This window comes from Branchiostoma belcheri, unplaced genomic scaffold (assembly GCF_001625305.1).
Source record: "Branchiostoma belcheri isolate BF01 breed outbred unplaced genomic scaffold, Haploidv18h27 scaffold4, whole genome shotgun sequence".
NCBI classification, from domain to species: Eukaryota; Metazoa; Chordata; class Leptocardii; order Amphioxiformes; family Branchiostomatidae; genus Branchiostoma; species Branchiostoma belcheri.
The window spans coordinates 7,077,735-7,100,333 of NW_017804020.1; the positions used below are offsets into that span (position 1 = coordinate 7,077,735).

Below are 22,599 nucleotides of genomic sequence, written 5' to 3' on the forward strand. Positions count from 1 at the left end.
TAGCATATATTTCTTTTTTAGCATTGTATACCTTAGACCTGATGTTAGCCTTTCTTTATTACTATTGTTGTAGTACTCTCTAGTACATGTACATTGTACTTTGTACAAAACTAGTAAAAGTATAGCTACAATTATTTTTCTCATATCATTGCCTTGTATGACGTACGTGACATGCATATACATGAACAATCCCAACTATTTCGGATCTGGCCATATGGTACAAACCATGGAATGGCCGTAACTATAAAGTACTAGTGACATACGCAAAAAGGAGTTACTCAAGCAGCTGGATATGATTTTGGAAACGGTCAAACGTTTCAGGTAGCATCCACTACCTTTCGTCATTGACACCAAGAGGCCAGAGGAGGAATGCAGGTTTATAAGAACGAACTATATAGTTCACTATTAAGTGTCAATGACGAAAGGTAGTGGATGCTACCTGAAACGTCTGACCGTTTCCAAAACCAAAATCATATCCAGCTGCTTGAGTAACTGCTTTTGGCGTATCTTATTACCAGGATGTCTAACCTTCACCGACGTACTAGTGACTTACATTCATATCCTGAGAACAGTTTTAGAATATTATTCTGTACGAGATAGAGTTTTAACCCTACCTATTCGTTGGCTAAAACCGGTTATTCTCTTAACGTATATGTGCAACAAAATGCATGCATAATAGAATGATAAAGTGTGCTATCTTGCCCACCGCACCAACACCGACGTCAAAAATGGCGTCATAAAATGGCACAATAAGTGATCCGCCATCTTGGACCGTCAGTCGTGAATCGTTTTGAAAATACCCCTTTTCAAGATATAGCCTAAAGAATACAATGTAAATGGACTGAAGACATTTATATGAACGTCTAGGTAAAAAAATACGAAGTAGTGATGAAACTTCAATTAACCCGGAAACTCCTGAGCTTTTTTGTCATCAAATTAGAATAATTATTATAATAACTATAAATTTTATTGATAGAAATTACACATAGTTACGTAAAATGTTATTCAAATTGGCAAGTGTAATTTCATGTAAAGCCTGAAAAGTTTATTGTTAAAACCGAAATTACTGAATTTTACCCAAAAAAATTCTTGACATAAACCTGTTGAATTAAATAAAGAAGCGAAACATTGTCTGATTTTTTTTTATTTATTAAAACAACAAAGTACAAGACATAGTACAAGACACAGAGGTGGAAACTCTAGCCGAAGCTAATATTAATCACACCACCACTGACATAGAATACAAAATACAGGTATGACAATGACAAAAACAACAAATGAGCGTTGGTATATACAAGAGTAACGGCAATATAAATCATTAGGCAACTGTAAATCGTTGGGTATTAAGTATAAAGGTTTGAGTAAGAATCAGAATTTTTTCTGTTGACTTCAAGACGTAAAAGGGGCGAACCCCTCAGTAAAAGATTAATACTGGCTTGGTCAGACAAGTTGCGCAAGTCAAAAGTAGAGTCTACTAGGCTCTGTAGGTTGCTGAGAAGGGTCACTTTGCAAGTTGTATACAAGTTGTATACAGGGCAGTGCAAAAGGAAATGTACAATGTCTTCGCATTTAGACCCACAGGTACAGGCAGAGCTAAGAACTAAATTACGTTGATGTAAACTAAATTGTCTGATTGTGTGTTGTTCCTAGGTTTTGCCGCCTCTAAAAGACGCACTACAGCTGTGGAAGTTGATTTTGTCCTTGAGTTACAAGGCTGAAATCAGCGACTATTCCACCTCCTTCCTGCTAGCATCAAACATTGCCGAACTCCTTGACTTAGTCATGTCACCGGTAAGTACTCGTAACAGCCTCCGGTTTAATTCTAGACTTCCAGTTTAATTGAATTTTCTCATACAAGTTTTGATTTGTTAAGCTGTATTGTATTGGATTATTAGAGCTCACCAAAGTCTAGAAAAAAAGAAAATCCCTACCTACATAGAGACCCAATTTTTTTCAGGGCTGAAACAGGAAACACAGTATACAGGGGGGTCAGAGTATACAGTGCAATTTTACGGAATACAGTGCATGTTTACTAGTATACAGTGCAATTTTACGAAATACAGTGCAATCGTATTAGTATACAGTGCAATTTTACGGAATACAGTGCAATCGTATTAGTATACAGTGCATCTTTACGGAATACAGTGCAATCGTATTAGTATACAGTGCAATTTTACGGAATACAGTGCAATCGTATTGGTATACAGTGCATCTTTACGGAATACAGTGCAATCGTATTAGTATACAGTGCATTTTTACGGAATACAGTGCAATTTTACTAATGACGTTGAATGACGTAACCTGGGCCCGGCTTTCCAGGGACGACGCTGACGGGGCGTACCCACATATTTCTGTGTTTTTCGAGCGAATTTGGACCGTTCTTGTAGATAGATCTTTATTCAAATCACTACATACCACATACAGGGCATGTTACTGCACAGGGATCATTTCGAATTCGCTCGAAAAATACAGAAATATGTGAGTCAGTGGCGTCCGCCATCTTGAAACTCAAGGAAAGCAGGGTCCAAGTCACGTGATTCAACGTCATTAGTAAAATTGCACTGTATTCCGTAAAATTGCACTGTATTCCGTAAAGTTGAACTGTATACTAGTAAAATTGCACTGTATTCCGTAAAATTGCACTGTATACTCTGGCACACCTGGTATATTTTCCTAGACTTCACCATTGTATATATATATATATATATATATATATATATATATACTAATACGATTGCACTGTATTCCGTAAAATTGCACTGTATACTAGTAAAATTGCACTGTATTCCGTAAAATTGCACTGTATACTCTGGCACACCTGGTATATTTTCCTAGACTTCACCATTTGTCACAGTGGCGCTGAGGCAATTAACGTATAATCACTTTTGAGTTGGAAGAATACTTCCATGAAATCTAGTAACATCTGTGTCCATAATATCACCAGGGTCCATAATATCGCCACCTTGAGAAATAGTGTGCTTAAAGATATTTTTACTGCAACTTACCCTAGGTATGTACATTTGAGGTGTGCAAAAGAGCATACCAAAAGTATGTTGCAGTAAAAATATCTTTAAGCACACTGTTTCTCAAGGTGGCGATATTATGGACCCTGTTGATCGGGACACGGATGTTACCTGAAAACTTCGAGTGTTCCTCTCTTCTTTAGGACCCAGACCCAGCTCAAACGCTAACGAACCAAGGTTACGGAGCGCTCCTGGAGCAGGCCCTGAACTACTCCGCTTTCTACCCCGGCCCGACGGGACCACCACCGGCGTCTGGGTACATTTTTGGGGCAGACTGGCCTTCAGCGTCCAGCACAGATGACCTTGTCAACATGCTGCAATCACCTGTGGGACCAGATGACTTAAAGGTAGCCGGTTGCATTCGAATTTTTTTTGCGCCTGTTCCGCAGTGAGTAATTACCTCAATGAAAAATGGAGGTGTCGTTTTTGCTCTCTCTCTCTGTCGGTCTGTGTGAGTGGGTGATTGAGTGTGTGTGTGTGTGTATGTGTGTGTGTGTGTGTGTGTGTGTGTGTGTGTGTGTGTGTGTTTTCGCAGGTTGTAATGGATACGGTTGGGTTCAGTTTGTCGCAGAGTGAGAAAGTCATGAATCATTTCTACATCTCAGGTCAGCATACGATCGCTGCTTTCACAGGCGTTAGCTGTTACATGACCTCCTTGACAGCCTTTGTCAAGGTTTTCGACCCTTCCTAAAAAGTGATGACTTTTAGATACCATGGTGAATGAGAAGATTTAATATTTAAAGCAGGTCCGAGATCTAGGGAATTCTTGTTGAGAGTTTGTGTTCATCTCAGGATGCATGTCTAGAAATCCCACGGACGACTGGGTCACAATTTATAACAGTATGGCGAGGATAGTTAATCGATGATATAAGATAAAGATAAGATAAGAACTTTATTGAACGACAATTGCACATGGTACAATGTATGACAAACTACATAAAGAGAGTAACAACAATAAAATAAGTGTGTTGAACAAGACCTAATGTCAAATAAAACCTAACCAATCTACATCATAATTATTCAAATAATAAGGGATAGCAGAAGTCTTTGATGAAGTGTTACAATCGAGTGGGCTAATCACAAGTTTCGGAATTTTTTCTAAAAACAAAGCATTCCTTTATATCAGCATGAAAGTTCATCTGAGTTGGTAAATTACATTATGAATTCCTTTATATCTACCTATTTTTGCGTTGTGGGGATCATTACATGTAAAGATATATTTATGTCATGAGCTTTGCCAAACATATTGACAAATGATCTTGCTACGTCTTTTTCACCAACAGTTGCAGCTGTTTGTGAGGTCCACGCTTATTGACATTCTGTCGGCAAGGATGACTGTAGTAGACGACATGACTAGACTTCATCAAGCTACAAACGGTGTAACCAAACTGTTGGGCACAGGAGAATTTGTTTACATCGAGAAGCAGGTAATTTTAAACAGTAGTGCACAAAAGCTCTACTTAGGCCACAGCCAAGTAATTTTTATATATATGACATCAGCGCGCGCATTGATTTTCGCCTGATTTTGGAAAAAAAACTCCAGAAATTTTGTTGTCCTCTGACAGTGGCCAAAATGCAGAAAATGTGCACAATTGCTTGCCTTGCCATGCAGGAACGTGGATGGCATATAAACATGAAGAGAGGAGACAATACAATGCTCTAATGTATTGTTTTGACTGAATCAAAACCATTCCTACAATGATTCGTACTATCATTTTTGAAAGTTGTTTCAGATGTTGTTATAGTTGGCAGTAAAGTTAGCAAAATATAGGTATCATTTCTCCTTTAACAGGGTTTGTGATGTCAAATTTGAAAATGTAGGAATCCTGTTTTTTTGGGACCGCCTTATTTTTTTTTCGCCCTATCGCATTAGACTTGGAGTCTGCGGAGGATGTTAAAATTTACTAGCTGTGGCCTTTCATTCAATTCTAACGTCGATGAAGGTTAGACATCGAGGCATGTGATACATTTTATGCCCTCTAAGACTCACGTTCATCAAAGATGATTATTATTGCTTTTATGTGTATTGTTTTTAGTGACTTGTCAAACATTTCATTTTCAATTTACAAGTGGAGGCTAGAATATAAGTTGGCACAACTTAAGTAGGCCGCCACTTTGTCTTTTCCTTTGTATTTTTGTTTCTTTTTATGAAAAAAATTGTACAAATAATCAATTTCGCTTTAAAGTATATATCTTTCCATCTAACATCATAAATGCATTTTATGAAACTTGGGTCTCTGCCGATACAGGAGTTTTATTTTACCCCACCAAGAAAGACTAACCTTGTTTACGTTCTATCAGTCATCTTTCTAAGAGCTTCTGACGGGAGTTCTGCTTCTCGCCGCTATATGCAGTCGATGTAGGTGGCGCTTTTGCGGCGAGAACACAATCCCAAACGTGGCTGGGTTTGTATCCCCCCTCGTCCCGGTTCATCACTGGGTTCGACTTTCTAATCCAGCCTGCTTCGGCTATGTAGCGGCGAGAAGCAGAACTCCAGTCAGAAGCTCCGAGGAAGGTGGCTGATAGACATTGAAACGTAAGCAAGGTTACTCTATCTTGGTGGTGTAAAAGAAAGCGCATGTATCCTATATATACTTTACCACCTGATGAAACTATTTTCGGGAATAGGTCTCTGCGGTAAAAGCGCTGCACGAGGCGTCTGACACCCTCCAGCTGTCGGCACAAACCCTGGGACGGCGAGTGGATGATGAACAAGTCTTACAGATTGCAATAAGTCTGTATCTGCTTCATTTGCACAGCAACTTTTATGCATAGTTCAACTTCTCAAAGATCATAGTTCCTATTTTTTCACCATTATTGGTATGTTTAGATTTAAAACAAAAAGGATTGTTCTTACCTAGAGCTTTCGACCAGTCACTCTATAATCTTCTTCAATAGACTGACCCATTGAGACTTGTCACGTGTCTACTCGAAAGTGTGACGTCACACTGGGGGTCAAAAGTATCTGGTAAGCGATGTTGGTCCCGTCGCGGTTGAGTGACCTTTGACCAAGTGTGACGTGTGACGTCACACTTCAGAGAAGCCACGTGACATGTCCCAATTGGTCAGTCTATTCAGAGACATGATACAAGTGTATAATGTCCTTGGTCTATTGAAGAGACCAGAGTGACTGGTCGAAAGTTGAACACAGATAAACTTTCAATATACAATGTAGCATCATAGTCATGATTTGCTGTTCTTTATGTCATGTCTTACCTGCTTTGCTAAAATCAATAAAGATTCTCGTTGCTCTTTTAGATATCCAAAATGGACTCGGATTTGTATCAGGCAATGTCTTAGACGAAAACGGGATTTCTTTTACGTCTTCTGCCATCGACTGGATGGAAAACGTAAGATTTAGACACCATCTTAATGTAGTGGTTTGAAGGTTGTTAGAATAAACGATAGCAATGTAACGCCTGTTTACTTTTAAAATATGTATTATCTAGTTGAGCATGTCATCTCAAAGGTACCCAGTGCAATTTCTTAACGGCAAAACTGGAAATACACTAAATGAGTTTCCAGCAAACATGTATGATACTGACACAAGATGCTGCCCCACATTTGCGCAGAAACAAGCCCCATATGAGTCCCAAATATTTTCTTGGTGTTACCTCAAAAGATAAGTCAGTTATCCTTTTAGCTACCAGTAAACGGTTTCCTTCACAATTTTTGCTCCTGCGAACGTTGATATACATTGAGATAGACTAAGTGTTGTTTCAACTTAGTATGTGGATAAGTGACTTAAATATTGACTTAGGAAAAAAGTCTTTCGAAGCCTGTTAGGCGCTTGGTTAGACCAGCTATGGAATATAGATAGTTATTACCTCCGGGTGAGGAGACATCCTTCCGCGGAAGGGTTTTGTGAGAGATTTAGATTGTCATGTTCGCAGCTGTTTCTCGCGTTTGGGTGGACGGATTTTTTTTTGGAACTCGGTGTATGTTTTGCTATTGGGCTGTAGATGATGCACGTTCTTTTGTTTTTATTGTATATGTGTTTTCGGGCGTGAAAATGGTGCCTTTTGGTAGTCCCAGAACACCCCTTTGAGCGTGAAAATGGTCGCGACCGTTGACCTTTGGCGTGTTTAAGTTATTCACGGTCTGGTCCACGTATATGACCCCTCGCAAAGAGGGGTGTCCGGTCTCGATAAATTCTTTGTTTAAACACCTAGTCCTGCGGCACGCAACAATTGTTGTTGGGCACATGCATCTTCTCTAACACATAAAATTCAACAGCATCAACTATACATAGCAAACCATATAAAAACATACAATAAAAAGCCCGGAGATATAAAATCTCAGATTTTACTTGTTGTAGATATTGTAGGTGTCAATTACAACCATTTGTTATCCACAAACCCTTAATACCAACAGTTGAAAGATGTGGTGACTTTACTTCTTACCACGACCGATACCTTGACGCGCGTGCTGCTGTCAGCAACCCTGCCCGACTCACCGCCCATCGTCTTTGAGTCAGCTCCTACAACCGTCTACTATCAAAGACAGAGCGTAGAACGTCTCCACGAGGCCAACTTCACCAGCGAAAGGGTCGAAGGCTCTGTGTCCTTGCCAGATCAAGCCGCAGTCTTCGGGAATGAGTCTTCAATTGCTGTCGTGAATTCGAAGGTTAGCAATGAAGTATGTTAAAACTATCCGTTGATGCTTACGTAACGGATTTAAATGGATTGGATTTCTTAATTTTTGGACCAAATGACATGACAATTTTGGTATGGAGGTAGTAGAGCAAAAACCGCCAGACGTTTTTTTTTTTATTTCTTCGATACCGGCTTTTGGTCGGCGAACCCTCGTCATCTTAATGACGTAGGTTGTACTTCTGTCTATATGTGAACCCTTATTTTTCTGCTAACATTAAATTTCATCTGTGTTGGTAGTTACATGACTGTTCAAATTTAAAGTTAAAACTTTTGTTCCAACACAAAGATTGTTCTCACCTAGAGCTTTAGACCAGTCACCCTGGTTTTTTTACAGTAGTTGGACCCAGAGAGACTTCTCACGTGGCTTCTCTGAAGTGTGACGTCAACACTGGGTCAAATATATCCTTTTTTTCTAGTTTATGGCCTTTCCCCGGAACCCATTCCTTTGGAACCAGGGCGACCAGGTTCGGTCAGCCGTCCTTTCCTTGGACTTTTTCGAAGACAATGGTGAACGGGTCGACGTGAAGGACACGTCAGAACCTCTCGTGGTAAATGTTGCTAATTTGTACATTATGTAACATCTGTGTCCATAATATCACCAGGGTCCATAATATCGCCACCTTGAGAAACAGTGTGCTTAAAGATATTTTTACTGCAACATACTTTTGGTATGCACTCCTTCACACATGAAATGTACATACCTAGGGTATGTTGCAGTTAAAATATCTTTAAGCACACTGTTTCTCAAGGTGGCGATATTATGGACCCTGGTGATATTATGGACACAAATGTTCCTTTTTTTGAAAACTTGCTTTGTTAAAACATGGATTTGTACACGTGTGGGTATAGACTAAGCATGAAGACGACTACAAACTTTGTGTTCTCAGCAGGTCGAGTCTGAATTGCACGTACACTCTCATTGTTGTCCAGTTGTTTTATCCATCGATATAGATGATAAGTGTCATAATGAAATGAGATCATACATGGGGTTTTGAATACTTTGATGAAGGTTAGACATGCAGGCAAACAATCGTCAAAAACAATTCAAACTCTGCTACAAGACAAATTACGGAGGTTATAATACTTCCGGATTTCGAGGGATTTCTTTTATATTGTCTTATCATAGGAACTACATTGTACCTTATCCTCTTACATAACATTGGCACTTACGGGTCTTTGTCATGTCAACTTTTTTCAGTTCTTTCATCACATTATCTATCAATCAATCGATCGATCGATCGATCGATAGATCGATCAATCAATCAATCAACCAATCAATCGATCGAACGATCGATCGATCGAACGATCGATCGATCGATCGATTGATCAATCAATCAATCAATCAATCAATGGATTGTACACTTTGTGACGAGGCTATTCTATTTTGTTGCTAAGTTTTACGTGAAAAACTACGACGAGCCTGGATTTCCAGAAGTAGTGTTCATGAACGACTCCGTTGTGGCTGGTAACGGGTTGTCGTACCACAAGATACCCACCGGCTCCGGCACCGTGCCGTCACCCATATTACTCATGCTGGTGCCGCCTCCACATGTCATAGGTATGTAGACAGGTTCAACATTATTAACGTTTTGAAAAATTGAGGTATTTTTTTTTCGTATGTCTGTGTGCGCGTGTGTGGGTGTGTGTGTTTCCCCAATGGCCCTTAGGCCACAGCAAGTAAATTTTATGGATGACATCCTCCGCAGACTCCAAATCTAATGCGAGCGGGCGAAAAAAAAACAAGGCGGGCCGAAAAAAACAAGGCTCCTACAATTTAAAATTTTGACTCAATCATTGTACAAATGGTTTTTATTCAGTGGGAACATCACATATACACAGTCAGCATCACATATCACTGCATCAAAGTAAGAAACAAAACATTAAATCAGAGCCTTTTCTTGTCTCGATCCTCTCTTCATAGTTATCTGCCATCCACCTTCCAGCATGACAACAGACATTTTTGCCCATTTTCGGCATGTTGACCACTGTCAGAAGGCAACAAAATTTGTTTTTTTTTTCCAAAATCAGACGAAAATTAATGCACGCGCTGATGTCATCCATAAAATTTACTTGCTGTGGCCTTAGGTCATGTTTTAATGGATATGGTTGCTGTTTGGTTGCGCTCGCTGTTTTCACAGATATTTTTCGTTACATGACCTTCTTGACAGCTGACAGATGGTGTTTACCTTGAAAGAAAGACATTTACAAATGTAGACATAATGGTGAATGAGAAGAGGAAACGGTCACCATTACACAAGATCTAAATATTTCATGGAGGTCTGAGATCTCCGACCTCTTTTTTCATAGAGTAACAAACCAAGGAACTTTCGGGAAGTGTTTGGGATTTTCGTGACTCAAAGACATATCGGAAGTGTTTGGGGTTTTCGTCAATGTATGATATATTTTAATCGGATTTAATCGTCCTTCTTATCAACTGGCAAAATCACCTCCCACCCACAAGGCAAACGAAGGTATTAGGTAGGACAAACAGAGATGCAAAGCCACAACTCAGTCACCCAAAACAACAGTTTCGTGTTCGGATAAAAGACTTAACGTTATCCGATGTAATCAGTTTGAAGCTAGTGTCATTTCTTTTCTCGACGTAAGCGTTGTAAAGGATTATGGTAATGCAAAATTCCCATAAAAACATAATGGCAAGATAATTTGATTCAATCTTTCACCAATACTATCATCTGTATACGTTAATGTTTGCATTGACGATGCATTGCTTAATAGAATGTAGCACTTCGTATTGAATCTTTTCTTTTATACTCAACAGCGTACCAGGTCTACATGCAGTACAATGAGCCACCAACACCAGATCACTACAACTTCACCACCACCATACCACCTCTGGAGAGAGCATGTGACGTCAGCGGGCCTGAGCTGTCCGGTCGTGACGTCACAGATTTGTTTCCCTGGCTGTATCCGGAAGTCAACGGAACCTACTACATTGGGGTGAAGGAACTAGGTGCGTTTAGAAAAAGACATCCAATGCAATTTCAGGGAGGCAAAATACTTTGCAAACAGTGCCAACCTTAATGATAGTGGTTAATGAGAGTCAAATCCGGTAATTTCGTTTATTAAAAATGTTAATTCCAGCACTGTTCACAAAGTAAACATTACTCGACTTTACTGGCAGTTATCACTAAATCCATCTTTTTCGTGCAGTGGGATCTAACCAGACAGCCTTTTCTGTAGACTGACAAAGGACTGTAGCAAACGCATGCACGCTGTCCCCGTTTTGTGATCATACGACGATCATGCAGTGAATGTGAACGAGCTCGTCAGGACACGTATAGAATAATGTTATGAAAACTCTAAAACTGTTCTCCAACTCATAAATTTAACTCACCGGAATTTTCGACTGAATCACTACTCAGTCTTCCTCAGCTATCTGGGAAAAATCACATGTCTACAGCATTTGGGTCGGATAGTTGAGGAAATTCAGTCGAAAATTCCGGTGAGTGAAATGTATGAGTTGGAGAACAGTTTAAATTTTTCATCATATAATTTACCAACTCAGATAAACTTCCATGCTGACGTACAGAATAATGTTGCCTGCATCTCATAGGATCAGCGGTCTGCAGGGACGTTCCGGGCGTCTCTATGGCAGATGTGAAAGCCAGGCTGAGGGAGGCACTTGAGAACGAGACGTACAGTTTGGCCATCATGACGCCAAGGTGCACCTGGTGGGACCAGGGGGAACACACCCCCGGGCAGTGGGACCCGTCAGGGTGTACGGTGAGATTCTGAAAATTACTTTTCTGAGATACATAATTTTGAAGTTCGTAGATCGATTACAAAGATGAGAATTTCTAGCCATAGATTGAATATAGAATTAGGAAGACGTAAAAAAAATCCCTCGGTTCTGTCCATTCTGTGCCAATGATATTGAAGACGAACAACATTTTATTTTGAATTGTACACTATATAACGATAAACGCACAAAGCTGTTCAACCTTCTCTCCGCCTGCTCAACTGAATTTGTTACATTTCATGCTATAGATAAATTTAATTTCCTAGAAGGCAATAACACTTACTGTGTACAAATAGGTAAATATATCAAAGAATGTTTAGACCTTGGAACAAGTAGTATTAGTTGACCCATCTATTGTTTTGTATGTAGGATAATTTCGTACCCATGTATAGTTGTCTGTATATCTACATGTCTTAGACCTTACGAAAGTCGCTGAACTTTTGTTGTGTCAATAAAGTTCTCATAGGTGTGTTCCTTACCAATCACCATATGATTCATTTATGATAATTATGAATTAGCATAAAAGCTCATTTATGTTGGTAAATTCCATAGTGAAGTTTGATACTTTAGATCAACACAATAAGACAGCTCAGCTCTGTCTAATCCGATATTCAAGCATGCGTAAAGGCTTCGTTACTTGATCTCTCTCTCTCTCTCTCTCTCTCTCACTTTCTCTATCCATATCTATCCACTCTCTTTCCATATATTTATGTACTAGTATATATAGAGATGTAGATAGATAAAAAGAAGTAGATATAGATACGCTTGGTAGTCCTTCATCATCGAAGAAGACTGCTAGATATAGATATACATACACAAATATGACGATATATGTTTTACCTTATCTAATGGCTGTGTCGATTGCAATTGACAGATTGGTCCGAACACTACAGCAAGATACACCCAGTGCCTGACTACTCATCTGACAGCGTTTGGTTCGGACTTCATCGTACCGCCCAACTCTATCGACTTCAGCACGGTGTTTGCAAAGTTCGCCAACCTGAGTGACAACGCAGCCGTGTTCTCCACTGTCATCGTCATGTTCGGCATTTACTTCATCATCGTCTTGTTTGTCTTCAAGGCGGACAAGCGAGATAGAGTCAAGGTAAAAAAGGTTTTTACATCCTAATACTTAACATAGAACAATATAGCCACATAAATCTGTGCACAACCACAGGTTACACAACTACAATACCAGAAATACCTCTCTACTCCACAAACCCAATTACACTTCCACAGCTGGTCATGGTACGTTTGCATTCAGAGGCACAACTTACTACAATGTACTACCAGCTGAACTATGACGTGTACCAACTCCATCGCAGTTTAAAGCAGCCTTGAAACGTATGTTGTATGAAACCTGACCTCCACTCCGAATATTAGTGTTTTGACCATGGAACGGCTAGGACCTTGAGTATTGGATTGTGATCATGGATTTTGTTTTCGACGCATTCGGCTTTAATTTTTCTGTATGTAACCTTGTCTTGTAACAAGCTGGTCCCCCTTGGAAAACAGCTATTGTGGGCTGAATGGGGCCACCCAGCCGTCCTGAGATTAAATAAATTAATAAATAGCTCTTGACTTCATTTTTGGTACTTCCTGATAACCTTGTACAAGGAATTGAAAGAACCAACTACTGTTGGCTACTTCTGAAGATCCAATCCCCAAAACTGGCACAGCAAAAATGGCACAAAAAGAATATCACAATACCTGTGTGGTAGCACGACAAAAGTTCATCTGAGTTCTTCGGTACATGATGAGAATTAAACTGATCTCCGACTCACAGACATTTACGCACCGAATTTTCGACCCAATCGTTCGATCTTTATCAGCTTTCTGATCCAACCGTTTTACCGATCCATTTTACAGATACTTTCACGGTCGATGTTCAGGAGAACTTGCACTTCTTGTTCCGCCGCTCAGAACCTTTCAGCGTGCCACAGGGTTCTCTTTCAGTTCTCATCAATACACCGTTAACATACCTGTCTCCAAGTCATTTTACAACAACAGCTTCTTTCCCCGGACTGCAAAATTGTGGAACTCTCTTCCAAACAGTTGCTTTCCGTCCGACTACAATCCACAAAGCTTCAAAACAAAGGTCCACCGCCATCTCCTGACATAACTACAATATACTCACTTTAGTACCTCTAGCTCTATGCCTAGAAGTGGCCGAAAATAATTGGCCTTGCATTGAGCGACACCGTTAAAAGAAAAACGGGACGGTGGACGGTACTTACTTCCGACGAACTTTGACCCGACTTGGGTCGATGAAGACCAAACGATTCGGGTTGCCTCCAATTGCGCTAGAGGCGAGATTTTTTCTCTGAAATTGAGTGTATTAATCTTATGCCCTGCAGTGGGGAGTTCTACCCATCGCTGACAACAAGGAATCAGACGAGAACTTCTACCTACTGACCGTCTACACAGGATTGAAGTCCGGTTCTGGAACATCGTCCAAAGCCGGCATCATCCTCCATGGAGCTGATGGAGACACTGGACCGAGACCGCTGGCCGCATCCAAGAACCAGGTCTGTATAGAACATGAACATGAACATACATGTACTCATGATGTCAATGAAATTAAGACTAAAACAAAACTCACTCCTGAACTTGTACTATATCTGTTTAAGTGCACCGTTCATCCTTGCATGGGGTACTGCTCCCATCTCTGTGGATGGTGCCCCCAAACGATTGCCAACACCCTTTAAATCACATTTAAAGGAGAATCTGTGTGGCCATTGGCTATCATCTGGCCGCAAAATAAAGCTGAAATTACTGTCACACAGGTGGATCTTTGCGTCCCTGTCCCTCTTCTATAGATGTTTTCACGGGTGCTGTTCAAAAGGAGTACTCAATACTCGTCCAAACAATGAGATCTTTTAAGCATGCAAATAGGTTCTCCTACAGTTCACATCATTACACCGTTCAAATTGCTGTTTCAAAGTCATCCTACAGCAACAGTTTCTTTCTCAGGGCTGAAAAATTGTGGAACCTCCTCCAAAAACAAATGCTTCTCCTTCGAATAAAATCCTCAAGCGTTCAAAATAAACATCCACCGAAATCTTCTGGCAGAGTCACATGTCTATTGATGTAGCTCAGAAGTGGTCAATTGATGAGGAGATAGGTATTTCTTTTTACACAACCGGTAAATTTTCACCTTGCTGACGTTTCGGTGTCTGTCAGACACCTTCTTCAGAGCTTCTGACTGGAGTTCTGCATCTCGCCGCTATATGTAGCCGATGTAGGTGGCGCTTTTGTGGCGATAACTCTGTCCCAAACGTGGCTGGGTTTGTACTCCCCCTCGTCCCGGTTCATTACAGGGGATGTTCAAACTACCAACCTGATGAAATTATTTTCGGTGGTCAATTGATGCCTTTAAAATCAGTAGCTACTAGTAGCAATGAATACAGTTAAAATGTTATATAATAAGATTCCGTCCTCACAGGTTTTTCAGCGCGGTAATATCTGCAGTTTTCTGTTGTCCACGGCTAAAAACCTCGGACAGTTGACCAATGTTCACGTGTGGCACGACAACTCTGGGGAAGGGGGCGATGCCAGCTGGTTCCTTGATAGGATAGTCGTTGGAGACATACGCAGAAACAAACGGTGCGTGCTATATAATCATGGTTACAAAAGCTAGATGCACTGGATAACTTTTTGATAATTATAAAATAGCATAAAATTTATTTCATTGATGTTAGCTAAGTGTCCTTAAAGGTGCATTATGTAACTCTTTTTGCACCAAAAATTGAAATGCTTCATCTTTTCAACATATTGTTCAATTACCTCTTAACAGCCCACACGAGGCGCAAAAAATCAGAATGTAAACAAACATGGCTCATAGCTGTGTTTTCAGCTTTAATTATTTAAAGTCGTAAGGCGCCATAGTATGGCACATCCATTTCCTGAATGACAGTTATTTGCAATGGAGTAGGTTAACGTTGATTCAACTCACCCTGTAAAGAAATGACCAGAAAATAAACTTTTAGTATCGTCCTAATGTTACACAATGCAGCTTTAAAGGATAAGTACTTTTGGCATCCTTTCAATCTTGTAGTGATTAAGAAATGTCTTACTCCATTTTTTTCGATTTGAGATATCATTTTTACCTCCGGGGAAGGAGATATCCTTCCGCGAGGAGGTTTTACTATTGTTCGAAACATTTCTGTCAGCAGCTGTTTCTCGCGATCGGCTGGACGGATTTGTCTGTGGTTCGGTATACGTATTGCTGTTGGGCTGCAGATGATGCAGAACGTTTTTGTTTAATTGCATATGTGTTTATGGGCGTCGAAATAAAAGGTTTTTAAGTGCTCCGGACACCCCCGCCATGCTGAAAATGGAATTTACCATGTTGTTAAGGAATGGGGAGGTTTCAGTTTTGGGTCTTACCATTCAAAAGGGGTCAAACAGAGGGGTGTCTGCTTCCGATAAAAACGTTGGGTGACGGCGCAGCAATGACGGCGCGGGATGACGGCGGGGGTAATGGCGCGGGTGACGCTGAACGCTGGGTGTAAGCCGAGTCAGCGCTAGATCTTCGTGTCGCGGCATTTATTTCCAGAAATACGGCGATACACGTCAATTTATTTCAAGTACGGAGCGTAGCTAGCAGCCAGCAGAAGCGGTGGGCGGGCGGTATGCAAATCTTGCATGACGTATCCGCGTTACGCGTCTCTGATTGGTTGTTCGCTTCAGCTGAGATCGCCGGGCGGCAACATGAAGGGCGCGGGGACGCGATTTTTCTGTTTGAAAATATGCACTAAACGCTGTTTTCCAGGACTGCATACGCCACATCTAGTAGAAAAAGTGCACAATTAATATAAATTTGGGGGGAAATATTTGTTTCTTTGTCGATTTATGGTGTCGATTTATGGAACCCGGAAGTGCAGCCGAAAACCAGCGCGCAGCGTAGACCAGCGTGGCAGTTTGACGTGAACGATCAAAACATAAACAAAACTCCCGCTGAAGAAGGGAAATTATCCTGTATGTATGCATTTCAGATCCCAGTGACTATGTTTACGGTGGGAATAATTGTGGATACGCACGATAAGCCTCAGAAATTTTAATATGTCGCAAGTGGGGCATTCTATAGGCTTGCACGGCCAATGTCTGGCACGCTACGCGGCGTACGTACACTGCTGCACATCACAGCCAGCGATTCAGTGTCTTAAAATATTTTTTAACATCAGTATAACAATATTTCTAAGCATATGTGATCAAATTTCTGTAAAAAAAATTTGCACAATTGTAAACATAAAACATGAATAGATCGCTGCTATACTGGGCGTACCATTTCGCGTACATGGCCGGCTGCCCGGCGCAAATACTGTCCCGATTTTTCTCAGTAGAAAACCAGAATAAATCACGCACCCGTAATTTGGCTTCGACCCAGAGCTCCTACTTCAGAGTTGAAACCTCAAAAATAGTAACTTTATTAGAGCATGGAGGTATTATACCTCTATGATTGGAAGAAATATAGTATTGCGACACGTGCATAGAATTTGACAAATGGGGGGGGGCGTGGCGCTACCTAAAATTCTGCTGCGCTACCTAGTTTTTGCCCTAGGTAGCACACTGTGCTACTTTGCTCAAAAAAGTATTTCGAACACTGCGTTAATCAACAGTCCATACCGAACCAACCGTCAGTAGCCATCAAACCGGCATACAAACATATTACGCACATAACTTTCATACTACACCCAAACAAATAACCTAAACCAATGGAAAAAAAAACCCGGAGGTTTGAAATCTACGATTTCCCTTGTTATTGTTTTTTCTAGATACGTGTTCTTCTGCCAACGTTGGCTGGCAGTAGAGATGGAGGATGGGAAGGTGGACCGATTCCTGAGCGCAGCCGGACGCGATGAACTCACCAACTTCTCGTCGGTTTTTCATGACAAAACCCGTAAGGATATAAGGTTTGAATCATCGTTATTACCTCCATGGTTTTGTTTAGGTGTCATTAATGACGTCTATATCTGGTAGCGCCCGCGATTTATATTTCAGTAAATATGGATGAAATATATTGTTTTCCCTCGTGTTTCTCATTTTCCTGCCATTTCGTTAAATGGATTCAATTTCTTAATTGTTGGCCGAATGACGGTCATTAGATCAATGACCTGAAATTTGGCATGGGGGTAGAGTGGCCAAATATACTCAGACTTTTTTTTAGATTATTTGTTACAGGCTTGTAAAATTGTTTCATTGAGTTTTTATTTTATTTTTAGCCAAACATGTATATTTGGGAATCGGGAGCCCTGGTATTATGAATCCGAATGACCTGAAATTTAGTATGGAGATGTTAGTACATGTGCATGTTAGTACATCTTACCGCCTATCACATCCGTCTGATTTGAATAATGTTGGCATGTTCAGAAATCTTAAGTTCTGTCGCTACTTCTAGCTTGTAACAGCTTTTTACATGTGAAATATTCAGTCGAAACGTGCCTTCGGGCGTCGTCTCCTCTAGCCTCAGGCCACCTCAGTCAATATCTGCTGCCCACAGCGATGGCCTGTTGAAACAGGTTAAAAGCGGTTTATAAATCTGTTGATCTCAACGGTGTCGCTAGCAAAAGGTAGTGGATGCTACCTGAAACGTCTGGCCGTTTGCAAAATAATATCCAGTTGCTAGGGTAACTGCTTATTGGTGTATCTTATTAGCTGGGTGTTTGTTCTTCATTGACAGTCTAACTGTATAACAGTCTAACATCTTGTATTTCCAACAGCGATGGTCACCTGTGGTTCTCCGTGGCCTCCCGTCCCACCCGAAGTCACTTCACCCGTGTCCAGCGGGCCTCCTGCTGCCTGTCTCTGGTCTTCCTCACCATGATCACTAACGCCATGTTCTATCGGACGGACGACAGCGTCAAACAACAGGTTGATGAATTTTATGTTGTGAAACTTCAATAACGGAGCATGCAGCTCTCATTAGACCAAGCCGGGGGAAGGTACAGACTTCCAGCCACCTTTAACTCTAGGGGAGACGCGACAGTTGGTCGTCTGCATTGAAACCTATGCAAAAAGAGGCAAAGCAAGGGCATCATATCTCTCCTGTCAGAATTGGTCGCAAGCACTCACCTTCATGTGCTAGCCTATGTATTTACAAACCTTTTCGGGAAATTCTGTACGGCCATTCACAAGATATTGCCAGTCAACATGGGTCAACTTTGACCCCTTGTTCCGAGACGATTCCAAGCTACCAGCAAGACAGCATCACAGATGTAGGTCACACATGTAAGAAAATTCAATTTTTGCAAAAACATATGCTTGTACTAAAAGCACTACTACACTTTACAATCCACCATTAAAGTTCACCGAAATGCCCCTCCAAAAAGATTTCAAAGTTCGTTAGCAAAAAATAATTTTATGGCCACTTATAAGGCAATTTGTGCGTCACCTCTGTATCACTGCCAGAGTGACTTGTACTGAGCGACCGGGTTCTCAGTACTCCTGAATAAGGCAAGAGAACTGGTCAAATGTTGAACGAGTCCCAAGCACTATTCAGCTATATAGCTATTCATGGGTGGACCCCAAAAGATAAAAGAGACGCCTCCCGTAGCTTGTTGTCGGGCTACTTCAAACGCTTCAAGAATGAAATAATGACGACAATGTGCAATGGCAGTAAATGTTAATATCAGACAGATTTCTTCATATTTCTTTTTTGTCGCCTGAAATGCACCTGCACAGATGGACTTTGGCCGTGTTTATGTGAAGTCACCCAAACCGCGAATCGGGTAACTCACATTCCTCACATCTGGTCCACGTGCCACACACTCCTGTGAAACCGTGTCCGATCACAATTCGTTTGAGCTACATTTATTGCTGTTTGATGATAACACGCAAGGTGGCGTGTTATTAATGTGAGAGGTCAACGACCTGCTTGCTGATGCCCCCCTCCCAGCGTATCTCGGCCGAATGCCGACGTGGTCCCGCCAGAGGCGGTGAAGCTCGCCCTAGAACGGACACATTATTTGACCATTACTGCTCTTTGAGTTGCTGCCACGTAAAAGTTGGTATTGCATATAAATAAAGAAATATCACCCCTAGAAGTGGCTTGGGATCGAGGTACATTCAATGTGATCTGGAGCGTTCAGATGAAGCCACTTGAAACCGGCTTCAGGGTAAACCACACGTAAAGCGCCTTCACTGACTTCACATAAACACGGCCATAGATAATGTTCTCTCTATGGTAACTATTTCAACAATGCGTGTATTTCTTCATAATATATTTACTGCCTTATGTGACAGGTGTACCGATTGGGTCCTCTGGTGTTTACCCTGTCTCAAGTGTGGATCAGCTTCGTTAGCACGATTATCGTCTTCCCGGTGAACTTTGTGATTGTGTACGTGTTTACAAAGTCCCGCCCTCGCCGACGTAAGACGACTCCCGAGTCCGCATCCAAGGTTAGAATCTTTCCATTGAACACACCTAGTACAATTATGACAATATATAACGAAATAAAGATTAAGTTTGTCTTCTCAACACTGGAATGAATTAAGGACAGCCATAAGGAGTCAGCCATAAGGAATTTTTGGCTGACTCCTTCAACCTTGTTAATGGAGTGGACCCGTCTACTCTTGGAACGTGACGTCATAGACACGTGATCGTAGTAGCAGGTCATACGTGCCAGATAACTTGTGTCGCCCCCGTCAACAGTAGACGCTTCAAATAAATATACAAACAAGACCGCCTGCCAATTTTACATTGATATGCAAATTTCAATCTTTCAATTATCATTTATTTGATTTCTGTATGATTGATTTGATATTATTTGATGTATGCCTATTTTGGACGGCTTATTCTTCTGTTACTTAAGTTCGTGCTTAAGTTACTTTATTTTAATTTGCCCCTTGATTGTACATAAGTTTCTTCAGCGATTACTTTGTGTTGTATTATATTGTTATTATTTTATTGTGTTTGGGGGATTGCCCCCCATGGTGCATTGAAAACCGCCCTCCAGGGCGATATGTTTCTCTGGTTAAATAAACAAACAAACAAGGTTGAAGGAGTCAGCCGTGTAAGTCCCTAATTTATTTCAGTGTTGGAAAGAAAGCTTAGTCTTTATTTCATAATGACTTCAATACAGATGAATTTTCATGCTATGACAACAGATTATTTCCACCCTGTTAAGAATGCTCTTATATAATTTGAGTGTTAATATTGGTAAGTTGTGGAAAATGCAGACCTTACTGATTTAGAACTACGTGCTGTCACATGTTTGTCCATATGTCCAACATACTTTTATTGCTTACTATTGATTTTATCTTAACGTTTGCTATTAGCCTATCCCAAAAGGACTGAAGGCACCATTGCCTTGCGCAGTGTAGGGCCAAACATGGGAATACGAATGTATTTCCTTGTCAATGCCCTTAAAAATCCTTTTTTTTCTTAAAAACTTTGGTCCAGTGTTGAGACTTTTGGGCTATAAAAGGAACAGGATAGGTAGGGTCTAAACGTTCCTATTTTGGCCCAGTTTTCTTTATCTTTACCAGTTTAGTGGACGTAATAAGAGATCTGAGTTGTTCGGTCTTGCCTACCCAGAGCGGCTGGATAACACAGAAATGTAGGTCAAAGGTAGGGCGTGTGATCAGCTGCTTTGGGAGCAATCATTCAATGAACCTATAATTATAACAATAACGTTAATTATGCAACATTAGAAGGCTCCATTCCACATTCCTTATGACGCCGTAATGTCACAAATAGAGTCAAAATCGGGTATTTATTCATCCCAATCCATACATTAAACAAACCCAATAATCACCCGCATATGACCTCAGGTGACCCAATAGAATACGGCTCTAGTTCTAAAAAATCCAAAAATAACTTGAGTTGTGTTCCAATGACCTCGGGTGACTCCCATAAGAACACCTGTTCCTTGCCTGTGACCCAGATAGAAGACATAGAACGTGAAATCTACCCAGTGACCTCAGGTGACTCCAGATGGAACTACGTTCTATTCAGCATGTGCAACGGGTAAATTGTACATTGTGTCACTTACTGCATCAGTTTGGATAGGCTATCGTGTAAGCTATATGATAATAGCGTTAATGGCCCGCCCTTTTTCAGTGAATATGGTGTGATAAGCCACCTCGTTCGCTGCGCTCACTTGGTGGCTTTATTCGGTGGTTATACATGTAGCAACTGACAAGGCTTTATCACACCATATTCACCTCGGGGCGGGTCATTAACCCTTAATTATCTGGCTGTTCAACAAAAAAGAATACATCGATTTATCATTTTCAACTTTTTTTCATTGAGTATCAGGTGAAGGGCAGTTTTGTCCGGGAGGCGAAGGAGAGGAAACAGTCGGGCCTGCCTCACTGGTGTGTGTACATCGGCTGGGTTCTGGTCTTCCTGTCTGCAACAGGCTCGGCCTTCTTCGTCATCCTCTACAGCATGGAGTGGGGAGCGGAGAAGTCGGGGGAGTGGCTGACGTCAATTCTACTCTCCATCTTCCAATCTGTCCTTCTTGTACAACCACTCAAGGTATTTTATCTGTTTTCCGCTTTCAGTTTTGTGATTGAGAGGGTTCTCCTACAAATACCGAAACCATAGATTATGTCCTCATATTATTCGTAGCTTATGTCATTCATAACATTTCCCCGAACATCAGCCGACCAAGGTTGACTGAAGTTCGGGAGCAGTCTGACCAGATTTAGGCCACACTAATAAAGTACAGAAAACAAACTAAGTAAATATGACAAATGATGTTGATAATGTTGATAATGGAATTGAATTCGCCTATCAATGTTTATGAACGAAATACAAAATTAACAAGAATTCGGAGATTTCATACCTCCATGAAATATGTAGAGTTTATGTAAATGATTTGTTTCATTGAATATGGAAATAAGGTGGCAATTAATATGATTTAGTTTAATTTATGGTATTCTAAACTCAACTTACAATATTTTGCGTGTCAAACTCCTATCCTTTGCCAACATTTCATTTGAACATGTCCTCATTAATTATGCAAATTACCTCTATATTAACATAATATATGCATGGTGTTGCTAACATTTAAGTAACCTACACATGTCACAAGGCATAGAATTGCCATCATTCACCATTAAGAAATCATAGAATTTTTGCATTAATTATGCAAATTAGGTCATCATTTGCATAATTGATATCTGTTGAAGTTCTATCTGCCAACATTACATA

At 40.7% G+C, this 22,599-nt stretch overlaps 1 protein-coding gene across 1 annotated transcript in view; it reads left to right on the forward strand.

Annotated features, from left to right (window-relative positions):
• The window catches only part of LOC109477089, a 185,930-nt gene that overhangs the window by 69,222 nt on the left and 94,109 nt on the right, over nucleotides 1-22,599 (forward strand). The window contains 12 exon segments of the mRNA XM_019778129.1: nucleotides 3,167-3,370; nucleotides 4,307-4,450; nucleotides 7,398-7,649; nucleotides 9,074-9,236; nucleotides 10,458-10,649; nucleotides 11,253-11,422; nucleotides 12,313-12,543; nucleotides 13,796-13,970; nucleotides 14,837-15,044; nucleotides 18,161-18,311; nucleotides 19,683-19,838; nucleotides 21,694-21,921. Coding sequence (XP_019633688.1) covers nucleotides 3,167-3,370; nucleotides 4,307-4,450; nucleotides 7,398-7,649; nucleotides 9,074-9,236; nucleotides 10,458-10,649; nucleotides 11,253-11,422; nucleotides 12,313-12,543; nucleotides 13,796-13,970; nucleotides 14,837-15,044; nucleotides 18,161-18,311; nucleotides 19,683-19,838; nucleotides 21,694-21,921 — 2,274 coding nt within the window.